At 35.4% G+C, this 19,839-nt stretch overlaps 2 protein-coding genes across 3 annotated transcripts; one reads left to right on the top strand and one right to left on the bottom strand.

The window, feature by feature from the left end:
* Positions 1-208: 208 nt before the first annotated feature.
* LOC114413106 (calmodulin-binding transcription activator 1-like) lies at positions 209-8,144 on the top strand. 2 transcript variants are annotated; one of them, XM_028377314.1, is made up of 13 exons: positions 209-580; positions 777-896; positions 1,445-1,560; positions 1,759-1,847; positions 2,230-2,272; positions 2,838-3,042; positions 3,199-3,309; positions 3,557-3,927; positions 4,314-4,880; positions 5,016-5,713; positions 6,170-6,740; positions 6,922-7,245; positions 7,913-8,144. In XM_028377314.1, the coding sequence occupies exons 1-13, from the start codon at positions 541-543 to the stop codon at positions 8,021-8,023; spliced, it is 3,366 nt and encodes a 1,121-aa protein (XP_028233115.1). In that variant the 5' UTR covers positions 209-540; the 3' UTR covers positions 8,024-8,144. The 2 variants fall into 2 exon arrangements, with proteins under 2 accessions (XP_028233115.1, XP_028233116.1); XM_028377315.1 differs by having other exon boundaries at positions 210-580; positions 3,602-3,927.
* Positions 8,145-8,755: 611 nt separating this feature from the next.
* On the bottom strand, positions 8,756-18,407 carry LOC114413107 (ubiquitin carboxyl-terminal hydrolase 4). Its single transcript, XM_028377316.1, has 6 exons — positions 18,041-18,407; positions 17,443-17,559; positions 11,951-12,049; positions 10,771-10,959; positions 10,164-10,345; positions 8,756-9,497 (listed from the first exon to the last, which is right to left on the bottom strand). The coding sequence occupies exons 1-6, from the start codon at positions 18,155-18,157 to the stop codon at positions 9,092-9,094; spliced, it is 1,110 nt and encodes a 369-aa protein (XP_028233117.1). The 5' UTR covers positions 18,158-18,407; the 3' UTR covers positions 8,756-9,091.
* Positions 18,408-19,839: the final 1,432 nt, after the last annotated feature.

Here is a 19,839-nt window from a genome sequence, read left to right as displayed (position 1 = left end):
GTACATATGTTCACCTCTAAACAATTGACCCTAAATTTATTTTCTTAGCACATATCAAAACGCCGTCATATAATCCCCGAGTATAGGCCAAACAAAAATCTGAGAAGCTGCGACGAAAAAGGAAGGATAAGCCAAATATCAGTCAAACTGGAATCACACAATGCTATTTGACTTGGACAACCCTTTCAATGTCTTTTTCTTCTCTTTGATAGTACAACACAACACAACACAACAATGCTATCACAGACAAGTTCCCGCGTTGAAAACTTTTCTTTTTTCGTTCATTGGTATTTGGTACATCTATCTCCCTCTTAACACCCATTACACTCTCTCTCCGCGTTAAAAAAACTATCTGAACTTTCCTAGTTATTACAATTTATTACACAACCCATCTCTCTTTTTTGTTTCGCTTAGATTTAGAAACACAGACTTTTCCAAAGTGCTCGTTTACCTCAAACCTCAGAAAAATAAACATCGAGTTATCACTTGTTTTCTTTTGTCGGGAGACAAAAACATTGATCAGTTCAGCTTCTCACTTCCATGGCTGAGGCCAGACACTACGTCCCCCCCTCTCAATTGGGTCAGCTTTCCTTCACTTTAATTCCTCTTTATGTTTCGTTTCTCATCATTTCAAACTCTGAAAAAAGAAACCTTTTTTTTAAAAGCAACCATGATAGTGAAGCATTGAAATGCCATCTCTTTATGTTTTAACATTTCCTTCGACGTATTTATTGTTGTTGACTTTGTTTTCAATTTCTATGCTTTGATGGACACAGATATTAAGCAAATTATTTTAGAAGCACAGCATCGATGGCTACGTCCGGCTGAAATCTGTGCAATTCTCAGTAATCACAAGAAGTTTCTAATTGCTTCGGAACCTGCACATATGCCACCAAGTATGTTGTTTCTCTTCTGCCAAAAGATAACACTAGTTACCTTAAGTTCTCAATAGCTTCATTTGGAGAAAAGGATTTAAAATATTGTTTTTTTCTTTTATTTGAAGGGAGTGTAACGGGGAGGATTAGGATTTTAATCTATTCGAAAAATCTGTATCTTATGAGGACTGAGACCTGCATGAAAACTTGACACAATTATGCCCAATATCTAATTGCAAAATGGTCATTCTCAGGGTTCTTAGTGAGTGTTTCTGTGAGTGGTTGTAAAATTGATTTTGGTTAAGATTAATTCTAAGCGAAGTGATTTATATTTGGATAATTTTATTCTAAAAGCAAGTTAACAAGAGAACTCAGTTTATGATCTTTTATTCCATGCAAAAGTTACCTGAGGTTGATTTTACTCTTAATCAAAACTGGGCTGAAAATCAATTTCTCAATGTGAGACCAAACATATGAGCATTTACCTAAAATTACTTTAGCTGATATTTCAAGGTGACTTTAGTTGATCCTTCCAAACATGCACTTACCATATTTTTCCTTGACATTAGGTGGTTCACTTTTCTTATTTGATCGGAAGGTGCTGAGATACTTCAGAAAGGATGGCCATAACTGGAGGAAGAAAAAAGATGGAAAAACAGTTAGAGAAGCTCACGAGAGACTAAAGGTAAATATGCTGCATGTAAGGTTATAAGTCTTAAGCACTGGTACAATCACATCTACCATAAAATGAGAAGCAAAGGTCTCTGTAAGCTTTATTTACTATCATTAATGTTAATTCTGCTTTGGGAAGTAAAATGTATTGAGAGAATCTTTCTTCTTTATAAACTGTTGCATTGAATGATTCGTGATATGATGCTCTCAGGCTGGAAGCGTGGATGTGTTGCATTGCTACTATGCCCATGGAGAAGAAAATGAAAATTTTCGAAGACGCACATATTGGCTACTTGAAGAGTAAGTGTTTCTGTTTAATATTTTTGCAGTTCGGTATAAAAAATCCCCTTTTTATTTAATGTTCTATCTTCATTTTCCTGATTCTGCTGTCTTCTCACCCCCTCCTAACTTTCTTCCTTCCCTCATTCTCGGTCTCACAAACATACAGTAATATCCAGAAAGGATTGAAGAAAACCTGTGCTCTTCTTCTAATGTGTTTGTTCTTGCTTGAAGATGGTGTGCTTTAAACTAGAACTAATGAGATATATCCTGTAAATGTTGATCACATTCTATTGGTTTAAACTGATTATAATAGACTTCTAGAAATTGCTAATTTGTTTCCATGGTTCTTATATGTGGAATGGGCTCCTCTTCTCACCCTTTTTATTCAACATTGCTGCAGGGAACTCTCTCACATTGTTCTCGTCCATTATCGACATGTGAAGGTAACATGTTCTGATTTTATTAGTATTTTTTGCCTAATTGTTATTTGACAAAAGCTCAAGAAGAATTGCTTACTTTTACATTCCCAGTATAATTAAGAGAACAATGAACTAGTAACATGTAATTGTGTTGCAGAGTTATATGTGAAGTAGGAAAGTAAAACATGGAAATTCCATCCTAACTTGAGTATGGTATTCCCCAAATCATGTAACTTGACTTTCCATGCTAATAATATATACTGCCTAGAAATAACAAAGCTGGCACTGCTTCCTTAATCAATACTTGGTCTGATAAGTTTCAACACCAGACGATTTTCTTGAATGCTAGATGCTATAAATTGGTGACATATTATTCCTTTCTATGACTATGCACAATTCTCTTTTCCCCTGTCTCAGATGTTGACTCTGTACTCTAATTCTTAAAAAATAAAAAAGGCTAACATTCTCATCAGGAGTTTTGAACTATGTGATTAAATATAATTGTGATCTGCTATATCTTCCCATCTATGAATAATTTCATTTTGGGCCTTCATTCCTTTCTCTCATTTGTCTTGTTCAAAATAATCAGGGAACCAAGGCAAATTTTACATGTGCTAAAGAAAATGAAGAAACTCTTCCTTATGCTCAACAAACTGATAAAATTATGCCCAAAACAGAGATGGAAACTTCTTTATCATCTACTCTTCATCCACATAGTTACCAGGTTCCTTCACAAACTATGGATAGAAGCATGAACAGTTCCCAAGCATCAGAATATGAAGAAGCAGAATCTGGTATTTCTTTTGTGCACATTAATAATTTAAACTGTTCTGTTTTCAATTTTTCATGTCTAGAGGACATTCTGAGTAACCTTTTTGTTGACTTTGTTCTTCAGTATCACTTTTTCCTGTGTGTATTTAAATTTTTTTAACTTGATGTAATTTTTACAGCATTCAACAACCATGCAAGTTCTGAGTTTTATTCTTTCCTTGAGTTAGAATGCCCTGTTGAGAAGATTACACCTCAACCTGCTGATTCTTATTCTCCTCGGCCACTCACAAGTAAATTTCTTCTTTTTAAATTGTTTGAGTTTAACTTTGATGCATTGTCACTGTAAATTTACACTATCACTCAGTCATACACTGTTGTACCATTCAAAGAGTATGACTTTTTTGAGCTAATTGTGAGAATCAAACCTTTTTAAACGATGTGACAGTGCATGATTGCAAGATACTGTAAAAAACTAATAATGCATCAAAATCAAATACCTTGTTTTATATCTTCCATTCATACTGGCCTTTTCATCAGGAAAGTCTGTACCTAACATGAACTGCATTATTGAATCTGGGACAGATGATCAAGAGAAGTCACCTGTCATTCCTGGGGTGAATTATATCTCACTCACTCAAGACAATAAAATCAAAGACATTCATAATTTTGGATTGACATATGAATCCCCAAAACCCCTTGGCTTTTCCTCATGGGAAGGTATCTTAAAAAATAATGCTGGAAGTCAACATGTGCCTTTTCAGCCTTTATTTCCTGGAACACAGCCTGACAACATGGGAATCAATAGCAAATTTTCCCAAGGACATGAGATAATGGTGCCATATTTGACCACCAGCATTGCTAAGCAGCATGAGAATGGAAGTCTCATACAAGCTGAAGGAAATTGGCAGGTATTGTGTACTAGTAAAATCGGTACTTCAAATGCTAGTGGTACTCATTTGTTGCAATATTTTATGGTATATAATAATATTTAGTTCGAAACAAATAGCCAGGCTCTGCAGTATGTTCTGTTGGAGCTTTGACAAGGTATTATATGATTATATCTTTATGTCAAAAGTCAAAAGACTTGAAAATAATGTCACTACAAAGTGATGTTGGTATGATGCTGCAAATATTTTTGACATCTTACTTGTTTCGTGTTTCTGTAGAAAAAATATATATAAGCAATGGATTTTTCTTTATGTGTGACTATTTTTTAAACATGTTACATGTTTCTTAATTTTTATTTCTTTCCTTTGAATTCATTTAATTGATTAAAGCTTATACTTGTTAACAGGCTTATGATGTTGATTCTTTACGCATGTCCAGTTGGCCTATAGATAGTGCTTATTCAGGCTCATCATGTGACATAACTTGCAGCAACCGTGAGCAGGAGGTTAATGATGTTGATTTGCAGAAATCCTTGGAACAGTGTCTTCTACATCCATACAAACAAAACAAGGTTTTCATGCAAAATGATCCTCAGGAAAAACTTTTGAATGAAAAAGAAAAGATAAAATCAGACCTAGAGGCCAATAGAATCCTGGATGGAATAGAAGACACATATTTCACTTTTAAAAGGACTCTGTTAGATGGATCTCCAGCAGAAGAGGGTCTGAAGAAGCTTGACAGTTTCAACCAATGGATGAGTAAAGAGCTTGCAGATGTGGAAGAGTCTAATAAACCATCCACTTCTGGTGGTTATTGGGATACAGTTGAAAGCGAAAATGAGGTTGGCAACACAACTATTCCTTCACAAGGGCACCTGGACACCTATGTATTGGATCCATCTGTTTCCCATGATCAGCTTTTTAGCATTATAGACTATTCCCCAAGCTGGGCATTTGAAGGGTCAGAAATTAAGGTATTTTCTTTTGATATTCTGCATTTGCTATCAATTTTGATCATATGTTCATTGAATTGTTGCTGTTGCTTTTTTTCTTATTTGTCAGTTATAGTCTGATTATTTATTTCTTCACTAATGAAAAAAATCGTACAGGTTATTATTTCTGGACGATTCTTAAGAAGTCAACATGAAGCAGAACAAGGTAAATGGTCATGCATGTTTGGCGAGGTAGAAGTGCCAGCAGAGATCATTGCAAAAGGTGTTCTTTGTTGTCATACTCCTCCACACAAGGCTGGGAGGGTACCTTTCTATGTAACTTGTTCCAATAGGTTAGCATGTAGTGAGGTGAGAGAATTTGATTTCCAAGTCAACTATACTCCAGAAGTTAACACTACAGGTGAGAATAGAGGCAGCACTTTTGATACTTTTAGTATCCGATTTGGAGAACTGTTGTCCCTGGGGCATGCCTTTCCTCAGAATTCAGATTCAATTAGTGTTAGTGAGAAATCTCAACTGAGAAGTAAAATCAATTCTTTACTGAGGGAGGAGGAGGATGATTGGGACAAGCTACTGAAACTTACTCAAGAGGAAGATTTTTCTCCAGAAAATTTACAGGAGCAGCTGCTTCAAAATCTTCTGAAAGATAAGTTACATGCATGGCTCCTTCAGAAAATAACAGAAGAGGGGAAAGGCCCTAATATATTAGATGAGGGTGGCCAAGGTGTGCTTCATTTTGCATCTGCTCTTGGCTATGATTGGGCCCTAGAACCCACAATAGTTGCTGGTGTGAATGTGAACTTTCGGGATGTAAATGGATGGACTGCTCTTCATTGGGCAGCATTTTGTGGCAGGTGAGTACCTCGGCACTTGTGCATGAAACACATTTCACCAGAATTGAATTTATATGCAACATCCTTGACATTACATTAAATTAATACGATGGGTCACTGATATTAATTGCAACTTTGCAAGAGTGATAGTATGTGAGAAAAAATAGATTAGTGCTGAGAGAAAATATGTGAAATGTGCCTAAAAAGAAGTTAGAATGTTCTTACTTGTTGATACTCAATATACTTCATTATAGGTTTGCAGGATGGAACGCCATTGATGAAGAAACTATAAGAAAAAATCTACTGAAAAAACCTATAGTATACTATGATTGGACGCACCTGAGTCTTTTGTCATGAATGAAAACGTCTAGGATAAACTGACTAGAAAGAATCAATATATTGTTACTGCTTTGAGTTTCTTTTTCATTTTCTTGCTTACTTCATCTTTCATTAAGTTCTTGCATCTTACTTTATCAGGGAGCGCACAGTTGCTTTCCTCATCTCTCTCGGCGCAGCACCTGGAGCACTGACTGATCCATGTCCAGAACATCCTTCTGGTAGAACACCAGCTGACCTAGCTTCTGCAAATGGACACAAAGGAATTGCAGGGTATCTTGCTGAGTCTTCACTAAGTGCACACCTCACAACTCTCGATTTGAACAGGGACGCAGGAGAAAATTCCGGAGCAAAAGTAGTCCAAAGAGTCCAAAACATTGCTCAAGTTAATGATCTTGATGGTTTATCATATGAATTGTCATTGAAAGATTCATTGGCTGCAGTGCGTAATGCCACCCACGCTGCAGCTCGTATTCATCAAGTTTTCAGAATGCAATCATTTCAGAGAAAACAACTGAAGGAATATGATGACAAACTTGGATTATCTGATGAACGTGCTCTTTCACTTGTAAAAATGAATATGAAATCACACAAGTCTGGACCACGTGATGAGCCTGTCCATGCTGCTGCAGTACGAATCCAAAACAAATTCCGCAGTTGGAAGGGAAGAAGAGAATTTTTAATGATTCGACAACGCATAGTAAAAATTCAGGTACATTTGTCTCTAACATGTGATATGTGCAAATGGCATTATTATTTGTGTCTATACCTTTCTAGGCCTTTTGACTAAGCATGTGTAGTATTTATTGTTTGTGTTGAATGTTTAATCTTATTCTCCTTTTGGCTCCTTTTAATTGGATCCAATTTATAACGTGTCTATTTCCATGGTATAGGCTCACGTGAGAGGTCACCAGGTCAGGAAAAGCTGTGGGAAGATAATTTGGTCCGTTGGAATCTTGGAGAAGGTTATTTTACGTTGGCGTCGAAAAGGTAGTGGTTTGCGTGGATTTAAACCGGAGGCCAATTCTGAGGGAACTATGATACAAGATGTATCTTCAACAGATGATGACTATGATGTCTTAAAAGAAGGCAGGAAGCAAACAGAGCAAAGGTTGCAGAAAGCCCTAGCTAGGGTGAAGTCAATGGTTCAGTATCCAGAGGCAAGAGACCAATACCATAGGCTGTTGAATGTTGTAACTGAGATCCAAGAAAATCAGGTATTTTACTTATTCGTGTATATTTTTAAAAAAGTTTCTCACTCGTACTGCTGAAAAAAGAAAAATAAAGTTTCTCAATTATCCTGCTTTAAATCATTTTCTCTTTTAGACAGTATATAACAGCAGTAGTTTTCAATCTCTAAAAAGATTTGGCTCTTTTAAAGTTAATAAAGATAAAGTAATTTCAGTTTGAATTTTGAAAATTAATGGTTAATATTATAACACATGCATGATTTTATAATGCATGTGTATGTAATATATTGACTATTGATTTTTCCGTCACAATTCAAATTACTTTTTTTTAAAATGAGTTAATTCAGAGGAGTTGAATTCTTTGAAAAAGAGTGTAAAATAAATACCTGAATATGGTTTTTCTCCCTTTAGTATTTTACATAAAGCTCAATTTGCTTCTAGTAAAGCCAAAGAGCCTTAAATGGCACTGGCTTGATCCCCGGATTGAATCCCCTCATTTGTAACCAAAATATAAGTTGCTTCTATCGAATGAAGCTGTTAGAGGTGTATATTGGATGGGCTACCTTAAAAAGCTTGTTAAGAAATTATATGTATATTTGTTTAAACTACCAGGATATATATAAAATTGACATCATGCATAGTATCTTCTTGTGACTGGCAGTAGAGCTTAGACTTCTGTATATTTCTTTTGCAGGTAAAGCATGAGAGCAGTTATAACAATTCAGAAGAACCGAGAGAATTCGGTGACCTCAACGATCTTGAAGCATTGTTGGACGAAGATATTTTCATGCCTACAGCAACTTAGAAGTTAGCTTTCATTGTTCATTGTATGACTTTGAATTTCACAGCAGAGTTAGGTGATCAACTGTCTCACTTTGATTGTTATAGTAAATTAGCAATCTTAATTCTCATTCTTTTGTTATTAAGGGGTGATTTGCTAACATGTCACACAAAAATTAAAAAAAAATGCATAACCATTAAAACCATTCTTACAATGCAAAATAAACATGTCAGGCTCCCCATCAAATGCAGAAATGAGCCGTGCACATTTTTCTTACGCAGCCAAATTTTTCAATTCATGCTCAGTCAGATGTAAGGAGGAAGCAAGGTTCTTCCCAGTTAGATATTTGCGGGGGATCCCCTCGTTGAGTCTTAAAAAAAGTTGAACTAAACTTTAACTGAAAAAATTCGCCTAAACCAAACTGAATTGTAATTTTTATCTGACGAATTGTTTTCTCAAATCCAAACTGAACTGTTCATTGAACCGAATTTAAATGATTTTGAAATGGACCGAATTATGTTGTGTACTGATACAAAAAAAAAATATTGGAAGTAGGAAAAATTTTATGATTCAGTAGTTCAGTTCTGCTTTGTTCTCAAACGATTCAGTTCAAATTTTTAGATTTATAACCTAATCGAAATAAGTGACAATGGTAGGAGTTTTGCAGTCCCGACGAAGACAGGGTTGTTAACTCACCAAAGAATGCCCAACTATTAGTCTATTACCAAAGTGTTCGTCAAACTATAAAATATAAAATAATCCGACATGAGTTAGGACCAATTTCCATTTCATTGTAATTCTAATGTTGGTTGAACGCTTGCAACCATGAATACACATCGTTGGTGAAATTTTCACCTGATATATATACTGTTCTTATTGTGAGAAAGGAAAAAGAAAAAAGGACAGTGCCTAGCACTATCCACTGTACATGCCAACCACCTAAGTATACCTTTTCACAACCCGTATCCTCTAGAGTATGTAACAGCTCCTCCAACAGGTTGAATAAAGGGAAAACGGTAAAAGGAAAATAAATATGGAAACCATGTTAAAAAGAAGTCCAAATGATTTAAGAGAGTTGTAGAAATCCTCCGCCTAACTCCTGTTACCAGAGCCAAGGCTCTCATAGAACAAAATGTACCCATGGTCTGTATTACTTGAATACTCCTGTGATGATCCAAAGAACGTCTGCACAGCAGACTCGTCAATCATCTCTACATTTTCGTCATCAAAAAATAACCAGTGGTTATGGCTTTTCACAAGACTGACATAATGCCCGTGGTTGGGCCCACTCCCAACATGGACAACTACTGCAAATAGAGAATACTCAATATCCGCATCTTCAACTGTGTTACTCAACTTCAGCTCAAGGGGGAAAACAACCCGGTAGGACAGCTTCTTGTAGCGGCCTAGCTGTTCCATGTACTTAAACCGCTTAAGATGGATGACCAAGATGTGAGGTGGTTTCTTTATCTTCATCCTCTTCTGAGCTTCTTGCAAACTAATACCACAAGAAAGTTGGCATCTTGGTCATCAGAATGGTGAATGGACATGAAAAACAAGAGAACAGAGCACATATATATTTTTACACACTAAATTGACATGGCTACCAAATCCCACTCAGATAACAGGTAGAAGAAAATGTCAATCAATGGAAAAATGAACATATCATGGTTTGCTTCTTTTAAATTGTAGTATTAGTCAATAAACATGAATAGCATTCTAATTTTTATTAAAAGGAGATAAGATTTTCTATAAACCATAGATGATATTCAAGCTATTTGGCATGTGTTTGATCACAAACAATTTATTCCTCCAGTTAAAAGGGGTAGAAGATGTACCAAAGAACTTTAGGAGAAACTATTAAAAATGATCTTGATCCAAATATGATTTTCTGAAAATTTGGTTTTCAATAAAGTCAATGACATCAATTAATCCATGCAGCCAATTCAATCAAGTGGTACAAGGCTTTATTGCTGTTGCTCTTAGATAAAGAAGGAAAAGATTAGTTCAGCTGTGCACGTGATTCAAAATGGTTGAACAAGCTCTTTAACTTTTCCAGAACACTCAAGAAACCAAGCAAAGCAACAACTGATGCCAAAGAAGTAGTACTTGGGATTTCAGATAATTATAGAAACATAACCAGTGCCAAAAGCCATATATATACCTGCAGCATTTGTCGCAAAAAAATTTGTCTTCAGCATTCAGTGTCTCGGTGGAACTGAAATTTTTCAAACAGCTTGTAATTGAACTGTTTTGCTCAATATCAAGACTCAAGTCCAAAAATGTTTCATCTCTAGCCGTCACTGTTTCACATTGCAAGCACCTTGTCTCATTGGTGAGTATTCCCTGATCAGAGCAAGTTACAACAGTAAAATTCCTCAAAATAAAAGTAAATCTTATTTTTCTGATCACTGCAGAGTACAAAGAGCAACAAAAACACCCCTTCCCCCACAAGAAAAACACATAAAAATTGACAGTGAAATTACTGTTTTTTACATTGTTTAATAATAAAGCTCATCTATAATAAATTAATACTATAACCGTATCTAAGATAATATGCCAAATTCCATTATAATTCACATAAAAGTCAATATGAATGGATTATCCTTAACTGTAACAAACCTAAACTATTAAAGCAACAATACATGCCCACTTAAAGAGATAACACTAATTGACGGGATCCAACAGAAAGTTTGCTAATTATGGTCCCTCCAAATTTTGTTGCAGGCAAAATGCAAAATGAAAACATTGAATTGAAAAGGCAAGGCCACCTGAAAATTTTTGTGTACCCAAGTAACTAAAGGCTCTTTGTGAACACCATTAGCTTGACCATTCTTGGGCCCATTAACAGCCTTTTCAGAAGGTGGAGATGTCTCCTGATCAGTTTTTGCAGCCTGAGCCTCTTTCTCCAGAATGTCAACAAGTTCATTCAGCAAAAAGTTCAAGAACTCATGGGCATCCTACCAAGAGAAGATTCACAATAACAATGTTGTCTCTAATGAAAAACTTTGACAAAATAAGAGGCAATATGCAACCAATGAAACATTGAATATAACAGATAATAACAATCAATGATAAATAACAAATACACTTTACAGCACAGAGTTCAGTAACATTATGGTAAACAACCTCATTCAAAAGTAACAAATTGTCATTATACAAACTCAGATAAATCATTTCCAGAAATGGACACTGATCATCAGTCACAATTATTTACTCACAACAGAGGGGGAGGGGGGACCGGGGGACTAACAAGCCAAAGCATCGTTTATATATCAGTGATATACAGTCAAAGCATGACTAGACAAAGTGAAAAGGGTTGTTGCCAAATGGAAAACTGATATAAAAAGATTATGTTTCCCACAGGACATATAATAATATAATAGAAATACAATTTAAAGTGTATATGCTCCAGTTCAAGTAAACAGACTTATTTGCATATAAAAAGGCTGAAAAATGTACAAGCAACATGACCATTTCAACTTAATATTATAATAAATAGTTCAAAAGTATTTCCTGTTTATTAAAAGATGTTCATACCAAGTTCAAGTGTACAAATTGCAAATCTGAAAATTTGGTCCAACCTACTATACAGAAGCATTACAAAAGAAATACTTATCTAACAATTGATCTACCAAGAGGACAACTTGTAATTTACCTTAAAACATAGCCAGCTGGAAATCTTTAATACATATGATAGAATCTCTAGTTATTTAAATAAGCTGCTACTTGGGAGCAAGGGCATGTGTGTCTGGTGAACGATGCCCACAAGCATAGAATCCTTTCATAAGCAGGGAGAAACACATACATGGCAACATTTGCGTGTGTGACATGATAAAAACTAATCTCTTGATTATAATATAAACATTACTGCCAAAAGAAATTTACAGGTTTTCTAGAATAATCACCTTTCTGCACAGGAAGTTCATTTTTGACAGTTTAAGCACATACCTGGTGCATATAGCTACGGAAGAGTTCATTCTGTTTTTTCAACCTCTGTACAAATCGTTTGGGAGCAATGACACCAGTTTTTTTCTTCTGGGAACTTATCTACACCAAAAGAAATAATTATATTACATTCATGACCAAGAAAGAAAGAAATAGGCATGCGAATACCATTAAATGGACATTTGATTAGCAATAATAAATGGAAGATATTATTCAGCATATACAAAATGAAGATACTTACAAAAAGCACACTACAAATATCTTGAAGCAAGTTCTCAGGCATAAGAGATAGCCAAGTAAGTGCCCATTAAATAGACATGTGATTAGCAATAATAAATGGAAGATATTATTCAGCATATACAAAATGAAGATACTTACAAAAAGCACACTACAAATATCTTGAAGCAAGTTCTCAGGCATAGGAGATAGCCAAGTAAGTGCCCATTAAATAGACATGTGTTTATTAATTAGACATTTGAAACAATGAATTGAGCAAAACTTCTATAGATATACAAAATGGAAATACTTGCAAAAGCACGATGAAATAGCACAGAGCCATTTTCAGGCACACATATATATACTCGAACATGCTATAACGCAGATTTAGGGAAGCATAAAATCACCTAAACCAATTTCACATAACTTGAAGGCAAACAGAAAGGGGGAAAACAAATAAAATAAATGGGCCAAACCAACATAAAACACACTGCGGATCTAGGTTGTTAATAGCGGGCGTCGCGGCCGCTATCGCGGCGGAGCGTCGCGGCGCGGCGTCCATCCGCGACGAAGACGGACGTAGCGGCGCGGGCGTCGCAGCCGCTATCGCGGCAGAGCGGCACGGGATCTAGACCGGATTTTCGCGCCACTACAGTGACGCCGTGGAAATTTCGAAAATGCCCTCACTTAATGCGGGAAAGTGAGGGTATTTTTGGTATTTTGCTTTTTGTATTACCTGGCCAGCTCTCTGTCCAGACCGCTCGAAAACCCAAGTCTCCACTTTCCATACCTGCGACTGCGACCGGCAATGCTGCGAGGACGACGACGAGTCTGCGTCCTGCGACACCGACGACGAGTCTGCGTCCGGCGACCCCAACGATGAGTCTGCATCCCGTGAAGCTGCGACCCTGACACCTGCATCCTGCGTCCGGCGACGAGTTTGTGCTGCGCCACCACCTTGCTTGAGGTGAGGAAGACATGCGATGAGCTGTTGACCCCGATAGCATTTTTTTGTGTGTGTGACAGTGTGACTGTGATTTTTTTATTTGTTTTTTTTGAAAAATGTTACATGATTTTTTTTTTGTGATTGTGACTGTGAAATTGACCTTTTAATTTTACTCCATAGGATGGTTTCCATGTTTTTATTAAATTGTTTGAGGCCTTTCACAGAAGAAATCTATCTAAATATGCTTATTAATTTTTGTTTCTAGAGAAAATTTAATTGCTCCCCATATAAGATAGGTGGTTATGTACTATAACTCAATATTCATCTGGGGGACGTTACTTGTGTGTTCAGTTTTGGTCACATGAGCTTGGCTGCACATCAATAATTAAATTCAGGCCTGTTTTGCTATTTTGACCTTTGCAATGTTCAAGCCTACGGGTGATAGGGTAGATGTCTTTTGGAAATGGAACAGTTTAAAGGATAAAAATAACAAGAAGAGTGTAACCTGTGATTTTTGTCACAAAACGTCTACGGGAGGAATTTCTAGAGCAAAAAGACATCAACTTCAAATAAAAGGAGATGTGGGTTCTTGTAAGAAAGTACCGGAGGATGTTAAATTAGAAATGATTGTTGCTTATGAGAAGAAAATAGTTGAAACTGCAGCATACATGGAAGCAATGCAAGAAGAAGACGAGGAAGAGGAAGATGGGATCCTAGAGATTGCAAGACTTAAAAGTGGAAAAAAACGTCCAACAACATCAAATGAAGCCTCCTCAACTGCTTCCAATAAGAGGATCACAAATAAGAAAGGCCCTCTTGATTTTTTGTTCTCCAAAGAACCTGAAGAAAGTATCAAATTGGGAAAAACCACGAGACAATCAAGTGTAAATGAATCTTATAACAAGGTTGCATGAGACAGGGCAGTTTAGTACATTACTCATTTCTTTTTTAGGAATGGAATAGCATTCAATGTTGCTAAATCAAAAAGTTTCAAGTTGATGATTGAGGCGATTGGAACCTATGGTCCTCATTTAAAGCCTCCAAGCTATCATGAATTGAGAGTTCCACTCCTTAAAAAAGAGTTGGAATACACGAAGGGCTTATTGAGGGGTTATGAGGAGGAGCGAATCAAATATGGGTGTTCAATTATGTCAGATGGTTGGAAGGATAGGAAGAATAGAACTTTGATTAACTTTTTGGTAAATTGTTCATTGGGAACACAGTTTGTGAGGAGTGTGGATGCTTCCGAATACATGAAGACTGGTCAGAAGATCTTTGAGCTTTTGGATAGCTTTGTTGAGGAGATTGGAGAAAAGAATGTTATTCAAGTGGTGACGGAGTAATTATGTGTTGGCGGGTGAGAATTCAATCATGCTTAATGAAGTTTTTTTTTATAGTTATAACTTTTAATTGTTACACTACTCATACAAGTTTATTGATTTTGGTCTTTTTAGGTAAAATTTAAGTCACGAGACCAAAAATATTTTGGACTCCATGTGCTACACATTGTCTTGACTTGATACTAGAAGATATTGGAAAGATCCCAAAAGTAAAAAGGGTTATACAAAGAGGCATCAAACTTGTAGGCTACATTTACAATCATACATTGGCTTTGAACACCATGAGGAAATTCACACAAAAAACTAAATTGGTGAGACACGGAGTTACAAGATTTGCTACCACTTTCTTAACTTTGCAAAGATTGCATAAGCAAAAGGCCAATCTTAGAAGGATGTTTACTTCAGATGAATGGTTGAAGTCTAAGGCAACTAAAGAGCCTAAGGGGAAGCAAGCAACAGCCTCTTGTAAGTGTGTTGAGGTTGGTGGATAATGAAAAAAAGCCTGCAATGGATTTCATTTATGAAGCAATGGATAGGGCCAAAGAGGCAATTCAGAGAGCTTTCAACAACAATGAAGGGAAGTATAAGGATATCCTTGCAATCATTGATAAAAAATGGGATTGCCAACTTCACCACCCTTTGCATGCAGCGGGTTATTATCTAGATCCGATGTTCTTTTACACCAATCCAAACATTGACAATGATAACAAAGTAGTGGATGACCTCTACAAATGTATTGATAAGCTTAGTGAAGATGATAATTTTGTAGTTAAAGTTCACAAACAATTGCTAGTGTATAAAAGGGTTGGAGAGAGGTTTGGTATGATTGCAACAATGAAAGCAAGGACTGAAATATCTCCTGGTAAGTGGAAAAATTTACTTATAAATTTAAATGATTAATTAATAATCCGTGTAAATACTAATGCATATGAATTGCATTTTACAGTTGAGTGGTGGAAATTGTATGGAGCAAAAACACCACACTTGCCAACCATTGCCATTAAAGTTCTAAGTTTGACTTGTAGCTCATCGGGATGTGAGTATAGTTGGAGTACCTTTGAGCATGTAAGTAACTAACATTCATGTTTTTTAAATTATGAAACTTTAGAAGCTGAAATTGAAACTAAGTAACTGAAATTCATGTTTTTTAAATTATTATAGATTCACTCAAAGAAGAGAAGTAGGCTTGAACACCAAAAGCTTCAAGATTTGGTTTATGTTAAGATTAACCAAGCTCTTCTAGATCGCTTTGAGTGTAATGATGTGATTGTTCCTATTGCTTTAAATGATATTGATGATAGCAATGAGTGGTTATTGGGAGAATTGGAAGGAGAAGAATCTGGTAATGATTTGGTTTTTGATGATGATGATTTGAATTAGTTAGATGTTGCTGAGGCAATGAGGGCTGGTGAACCTTTACAAAACACAAGGAGTCAAACACATATAAACAAGGCAACATCTGCACTTGCACCTACAAATGAAAAAGGAAAAAAAGTGGTGGAAGTGGAAGAAGAGAATGAAGATGAGGGGGAAGACGAGTACAATTCTAATGCTAGTGAGAGTGATGGATTTCAACAACACAATGACTTGGATCTTGAAGAGGATGAAGATTCTGATTAGTAATTTAGTATTAAGAAACTTGCATTTGTCTATTTGAATTTTAATGTCTACTTGTCTATTATTATAGTTACTTTAGGCTTTAGCTTAGAGGGATTAAGGCTTTAAGACCTTTATTTGCTTGACTTTCTACTTTATGTTTTGTAACTTTTGTTTAAGTAATTATGCATTCAGTTATTTTTCTGTTTTTGAACTTATATATATAAGTATATTAATTATTTAACATATATAAAAAAAACATTAGAATAGCGATCATCCCGCTATCCGCTATCCCAATTTTGGGGTCGGCCACTTCATTCCGCTACGCCGGTATTGACAACTATGCTGCGGATAAATGAAGAAATTTCTCAAGTTGAAATAATAGCATCTATACACCAAGCAAAAAAAAATAATAGCATTTATACTCGAGCATATTACAACACGAAATTTAGATAAGCATGGAATCCCCTTTGTCAAATCCTTGTCTGAGTTGTCTCTCAGACAAAGAGCAACTAAAAAAATAGAACAGCTAACAAAAATGTCAGCTAGCTGGGCATATATATTTTAGGCATTACAAGCAGCTAGTCATGTTTCGATAAACTTCAACTGATCTATAGAATAAAACCCACAGTATGCTTTGCTAGGAAGAACTGAAACACTAAATAAATTGACGTGCAGATTTCTATGTTACAGGTGCATCTTTCATCAACATTCTAAAAATCCTTCCATAAAACGGTTAGAAAAAAGAAAGTCTATGAGGAAAAGCAAGTACTTAATTGCGATCACAAGAACGAGATTTTGGAGTAAATGGAGGCAATGTATTTGTCCAAGTTTTTACAGAGCTGTCTATTTAATGGCCAACATTATTAAAGAAAACATGGTTACAGATTCAACACTAAAGATAACAAGAACCACAGTGAAGCATTCAAAGAACAAAAACGTATTTGTTTCATACAACATCCCTCCCCCATACCTTCGCATAGCGAAGAGCCTCTGGGCAATGGGGTACAAAGTTTTTTAGAGGGCGAGCCCTGGTGCAGCGGTAAAGTTGTGCCTTGGTGACTTGTTGGTCATGGGTTCGAATCCGGAAACAGCCTCTTTGCATATGCAAGGGTAAGGCTGCGTACAATATCCCTCCCCCATACCTTCGCATAGCGAAGAGCCTCTGGGCAATGGGGTACGAAGTTTTTTATTATTATTAAATAAATGAAGAATGAAAAAGAGCTAGGAAATCAACAGCTTATTTCATGAGAGTCCATGGCAAGCAAAATAGCCACAACTAGTGAAGACAATACAACTTTCAAATGGTGAATCATGCTTGACCCAATCAAATATGAACAAGCTTAGAGGCATCAAGCATGTAAAGTTTTGAAATTTCCAAACTAAAGACTGATTACCTGTGAAAATAAGTCCGCTAAGCAAGTTAAAAGATTTTCTTCCCCGTCCAATATGCTTTTGTTATTTCCATAATACTCTAGTAATTGTTCGCGAAACGGAACACAGAAGTATAGTGCCTGTACAATTTGGCAAAATGAGAAAGTTGTTAGCAAAGAACCCTAAAAGCCTTTACAAAAAATAACAAACTGACCGTCTTCAAGTACTATCACCAGACATATCTAGTGCCCTTATTGATATTTTAGAGATGGTAAACATATTGAGTGCAACAAGACAACAACTACTTTTAAATTGACGTATGCACCTAAAGCGACACTTATAATACTATTGAATGAAACATATAAAACATTGAAGAGAAAATCCAACTTCAAATTTTAATAAAAACTAAGAATCAGCGCTTAAAAGAATCTGCTAAACAGGTCAACAGAATGTCCAAAACAATAGTATACACTAAAGTACTAAACTCTCTCCTGAAGATACATATGAAACTGCAACAAACTTTGCATAGAAGAATCAATAAACCATCAACACAACAGATTAGAGTCTCTATAGAACGCGAAAAATAGAATGGAAAAGGAAAAAACGTAAATCGGATTAAACCTGCAAGACGCTGTTGCAGTAACAAGTGTTGCCGAAATTCTCGAGGCCAAAGTAACGTTCTCCTTCGGGGAATTGGTCTCCGAGAGCCTTCTCGAGCTTGGAGCCCGCAGCACCCATGACCGCGTCAAACGATCACAAACTCAGATTCCTATCCGATTCAACTCAGTGACTCGCACCATGAAATGCTCAATGACCGTTTGGATCGTTGGGGTTTTGTCTCTGAACGAACCTTTTCTGGTGTCTGGTTTTCTCTACAGATATGTTAGCAGGGAACAGAACAAGGGTTTCGCGTGCGAGAGAGAGAGGAGGACGAAAATGCTGATGAAAATTTAAAGAAAATTTGAGGAAAAATAAATAAAGAAAGAACGGATTTATTTTTAAGTTAAATAGCCTATTTAAGTCTATACATTCGCTCACATTTGTTTTTTTCGCACTATTCATAAATTTATGAATTAAAATTATTCATTATAGAAACTAATTTATCAGCCAATACACATGAAATATTTGTCCATATGTTTTTATCATTTGTTGCATGGGTGTATCTATGACATTTTTTTTATTTTGAAACTAAATTATTGTTTGTGTACAAATAAATTTTGACCACGAAATTTCAATCAATTTCAACTAAATTTATGAATTATCGACCTCACTTAGTTTATTCTTACTATATTTGCTTACTTGGTATACATTGAGAAAAACCTAATATATATTGAAGATTTGTACATTATATAGATAAGTCTTTTAAGAATACATGCATCTTAACTTTTCATCCTTATTTGTGTTCGATTGTCCATGGTCTTTGTCTACAAAAACTACAATATCAATCACTTATGGATGAAGATACAAACGTCTAACTCTACATTCCATAGTATGTTGCTTTTGTCATTATGTTGGCCGTATATGTCAAATTTAGGGGTGTTTGTGGGTTGATTTTGGCCAAATTCAAGACTCAACTCAATGAAATTTGATCAATTTGACTTGATTTGATTTTTATAATTTTTTTAAATCCAACTCATTCATAAATGTTTTGGTTCGAGCCAACGGGTTACCCATTTAAATTTTGTTTTTTTTTCTCTTATAAATGCTATTATATATCATGATTCATTCAAATATCTAATACAATTAACACAATATTATCAAATGTCTGAAAGTAATAAAATTGATTCATTTAATACAATCAACACAACATTCTAAAATAAACTAATACAAATTAAAATAAAATATTATTGAAGGGGATTTAATATAATAGTCTAAATCATAACTATTTCCTACAAACTAATTTGATAATAAATTTTGCTGCAACCAGATTTGTTGCAACTACTAGATTTGCTTAAACAAATGGATAAAATATAATTCATTAATATTATAAACTTGACAAAAAAATATGAAAAAAAGATAAAACAAAATAACAATGTACCTGAAAGTAAAGTAATACCTTAAAAAGTTTCAACATTAGTAGTCGTAACACTTGCAATTTCAACACTTAGAGTCCCAATATTAACAGTATTTAAAGTCAAACTAAACAACTCTAAAAAAAATTATCGATTTTGATTGGTTCGATTTAGTTTTGATCAGATCTATAAATCTAAACCCGTAACTCAACTCGTACATTAGCGATTTTGATCGATTCAGTTCAGTTTTTATCCAAATACATAAATGATTCAACCCAAATCGTTCAGATCAGTTTCGGTCAATTTGGATTTGCGGGTGACCTATACCTATGAACACCCCTAGCCAAATTGTTCCCAAATGTGTCAAAGATCAAGCTCTTTGTTGCCCAAAACCTTCTTGGATATGAA

The sequence above is a fragment of the Glycine soja genome, chromosome 5 (assembly GCF_004193775.1).
Source record: "Glycine soja cultivar W05 chromosome 5, ASM419377v2, whole genome shotgun sequence".
Lineage (NCBI taxonomy): Eukaryota > Viridiplantae > Streptophyta > Magnoliopsida > Fabales > Fabaceae > Glycine > Glycine soja.
Note: the sequence above shows the minus strand (reverse complement) of the source record. Positions and strands in the feature narration are given on the sequence as shown.

What these genes read in the sequence shown, in the direction of transcription:
- LOC114413106 (XM_028377314.1), top strand. Translation starts at nt 541, where the DNA reads ATGGCTGAGGCCAGACACTACGTCCCCCCCTCTCAATTGG. An exon ending in ACCTGCACATATGCCACCAA is followed by an intron (nt 897 to 1,444) that starts GTATGTTGTTTC and finishes CCTTGACATTAG; the next exon opens with GTGGTTCACTTTTCTTATTT. An exon ending in TTGAAGGGTCAGAAATTAAG is followed by an intron (nt 4,881 to 5,015) that starts GTATTTTCTTTT and finishes AAAATCGTACAG; the next exon opens with GTTATTATTTCTGGACGATT.
- LOC114413107 (XM_028377316.1), bottom strand. Translation starts at nt 18,157, where the DNA reads ATGGGTGCTGCGGGCTCCAAGCTCGAGAAGGCTCTCGGAGACCAATTC. An exon ending in TAGCGGACTTATTTTCACAG is followed by an intron (nt 12,050 to 17,442) that starts GTAATCAGTCTT and finishes CTTTTGGTGTAG; the next exon opens with ATAAGTTCCCAGAAGAAAAA. An exon ending in TCCGTAGCTATATGCACCAG is followed by an intron (nt 10,960 to 11,950) that starts GTATGTGCTTAA and finishes TTCTCTTGGTAG; the next exon opens with GATGCCCATGAGTTCTTGAA.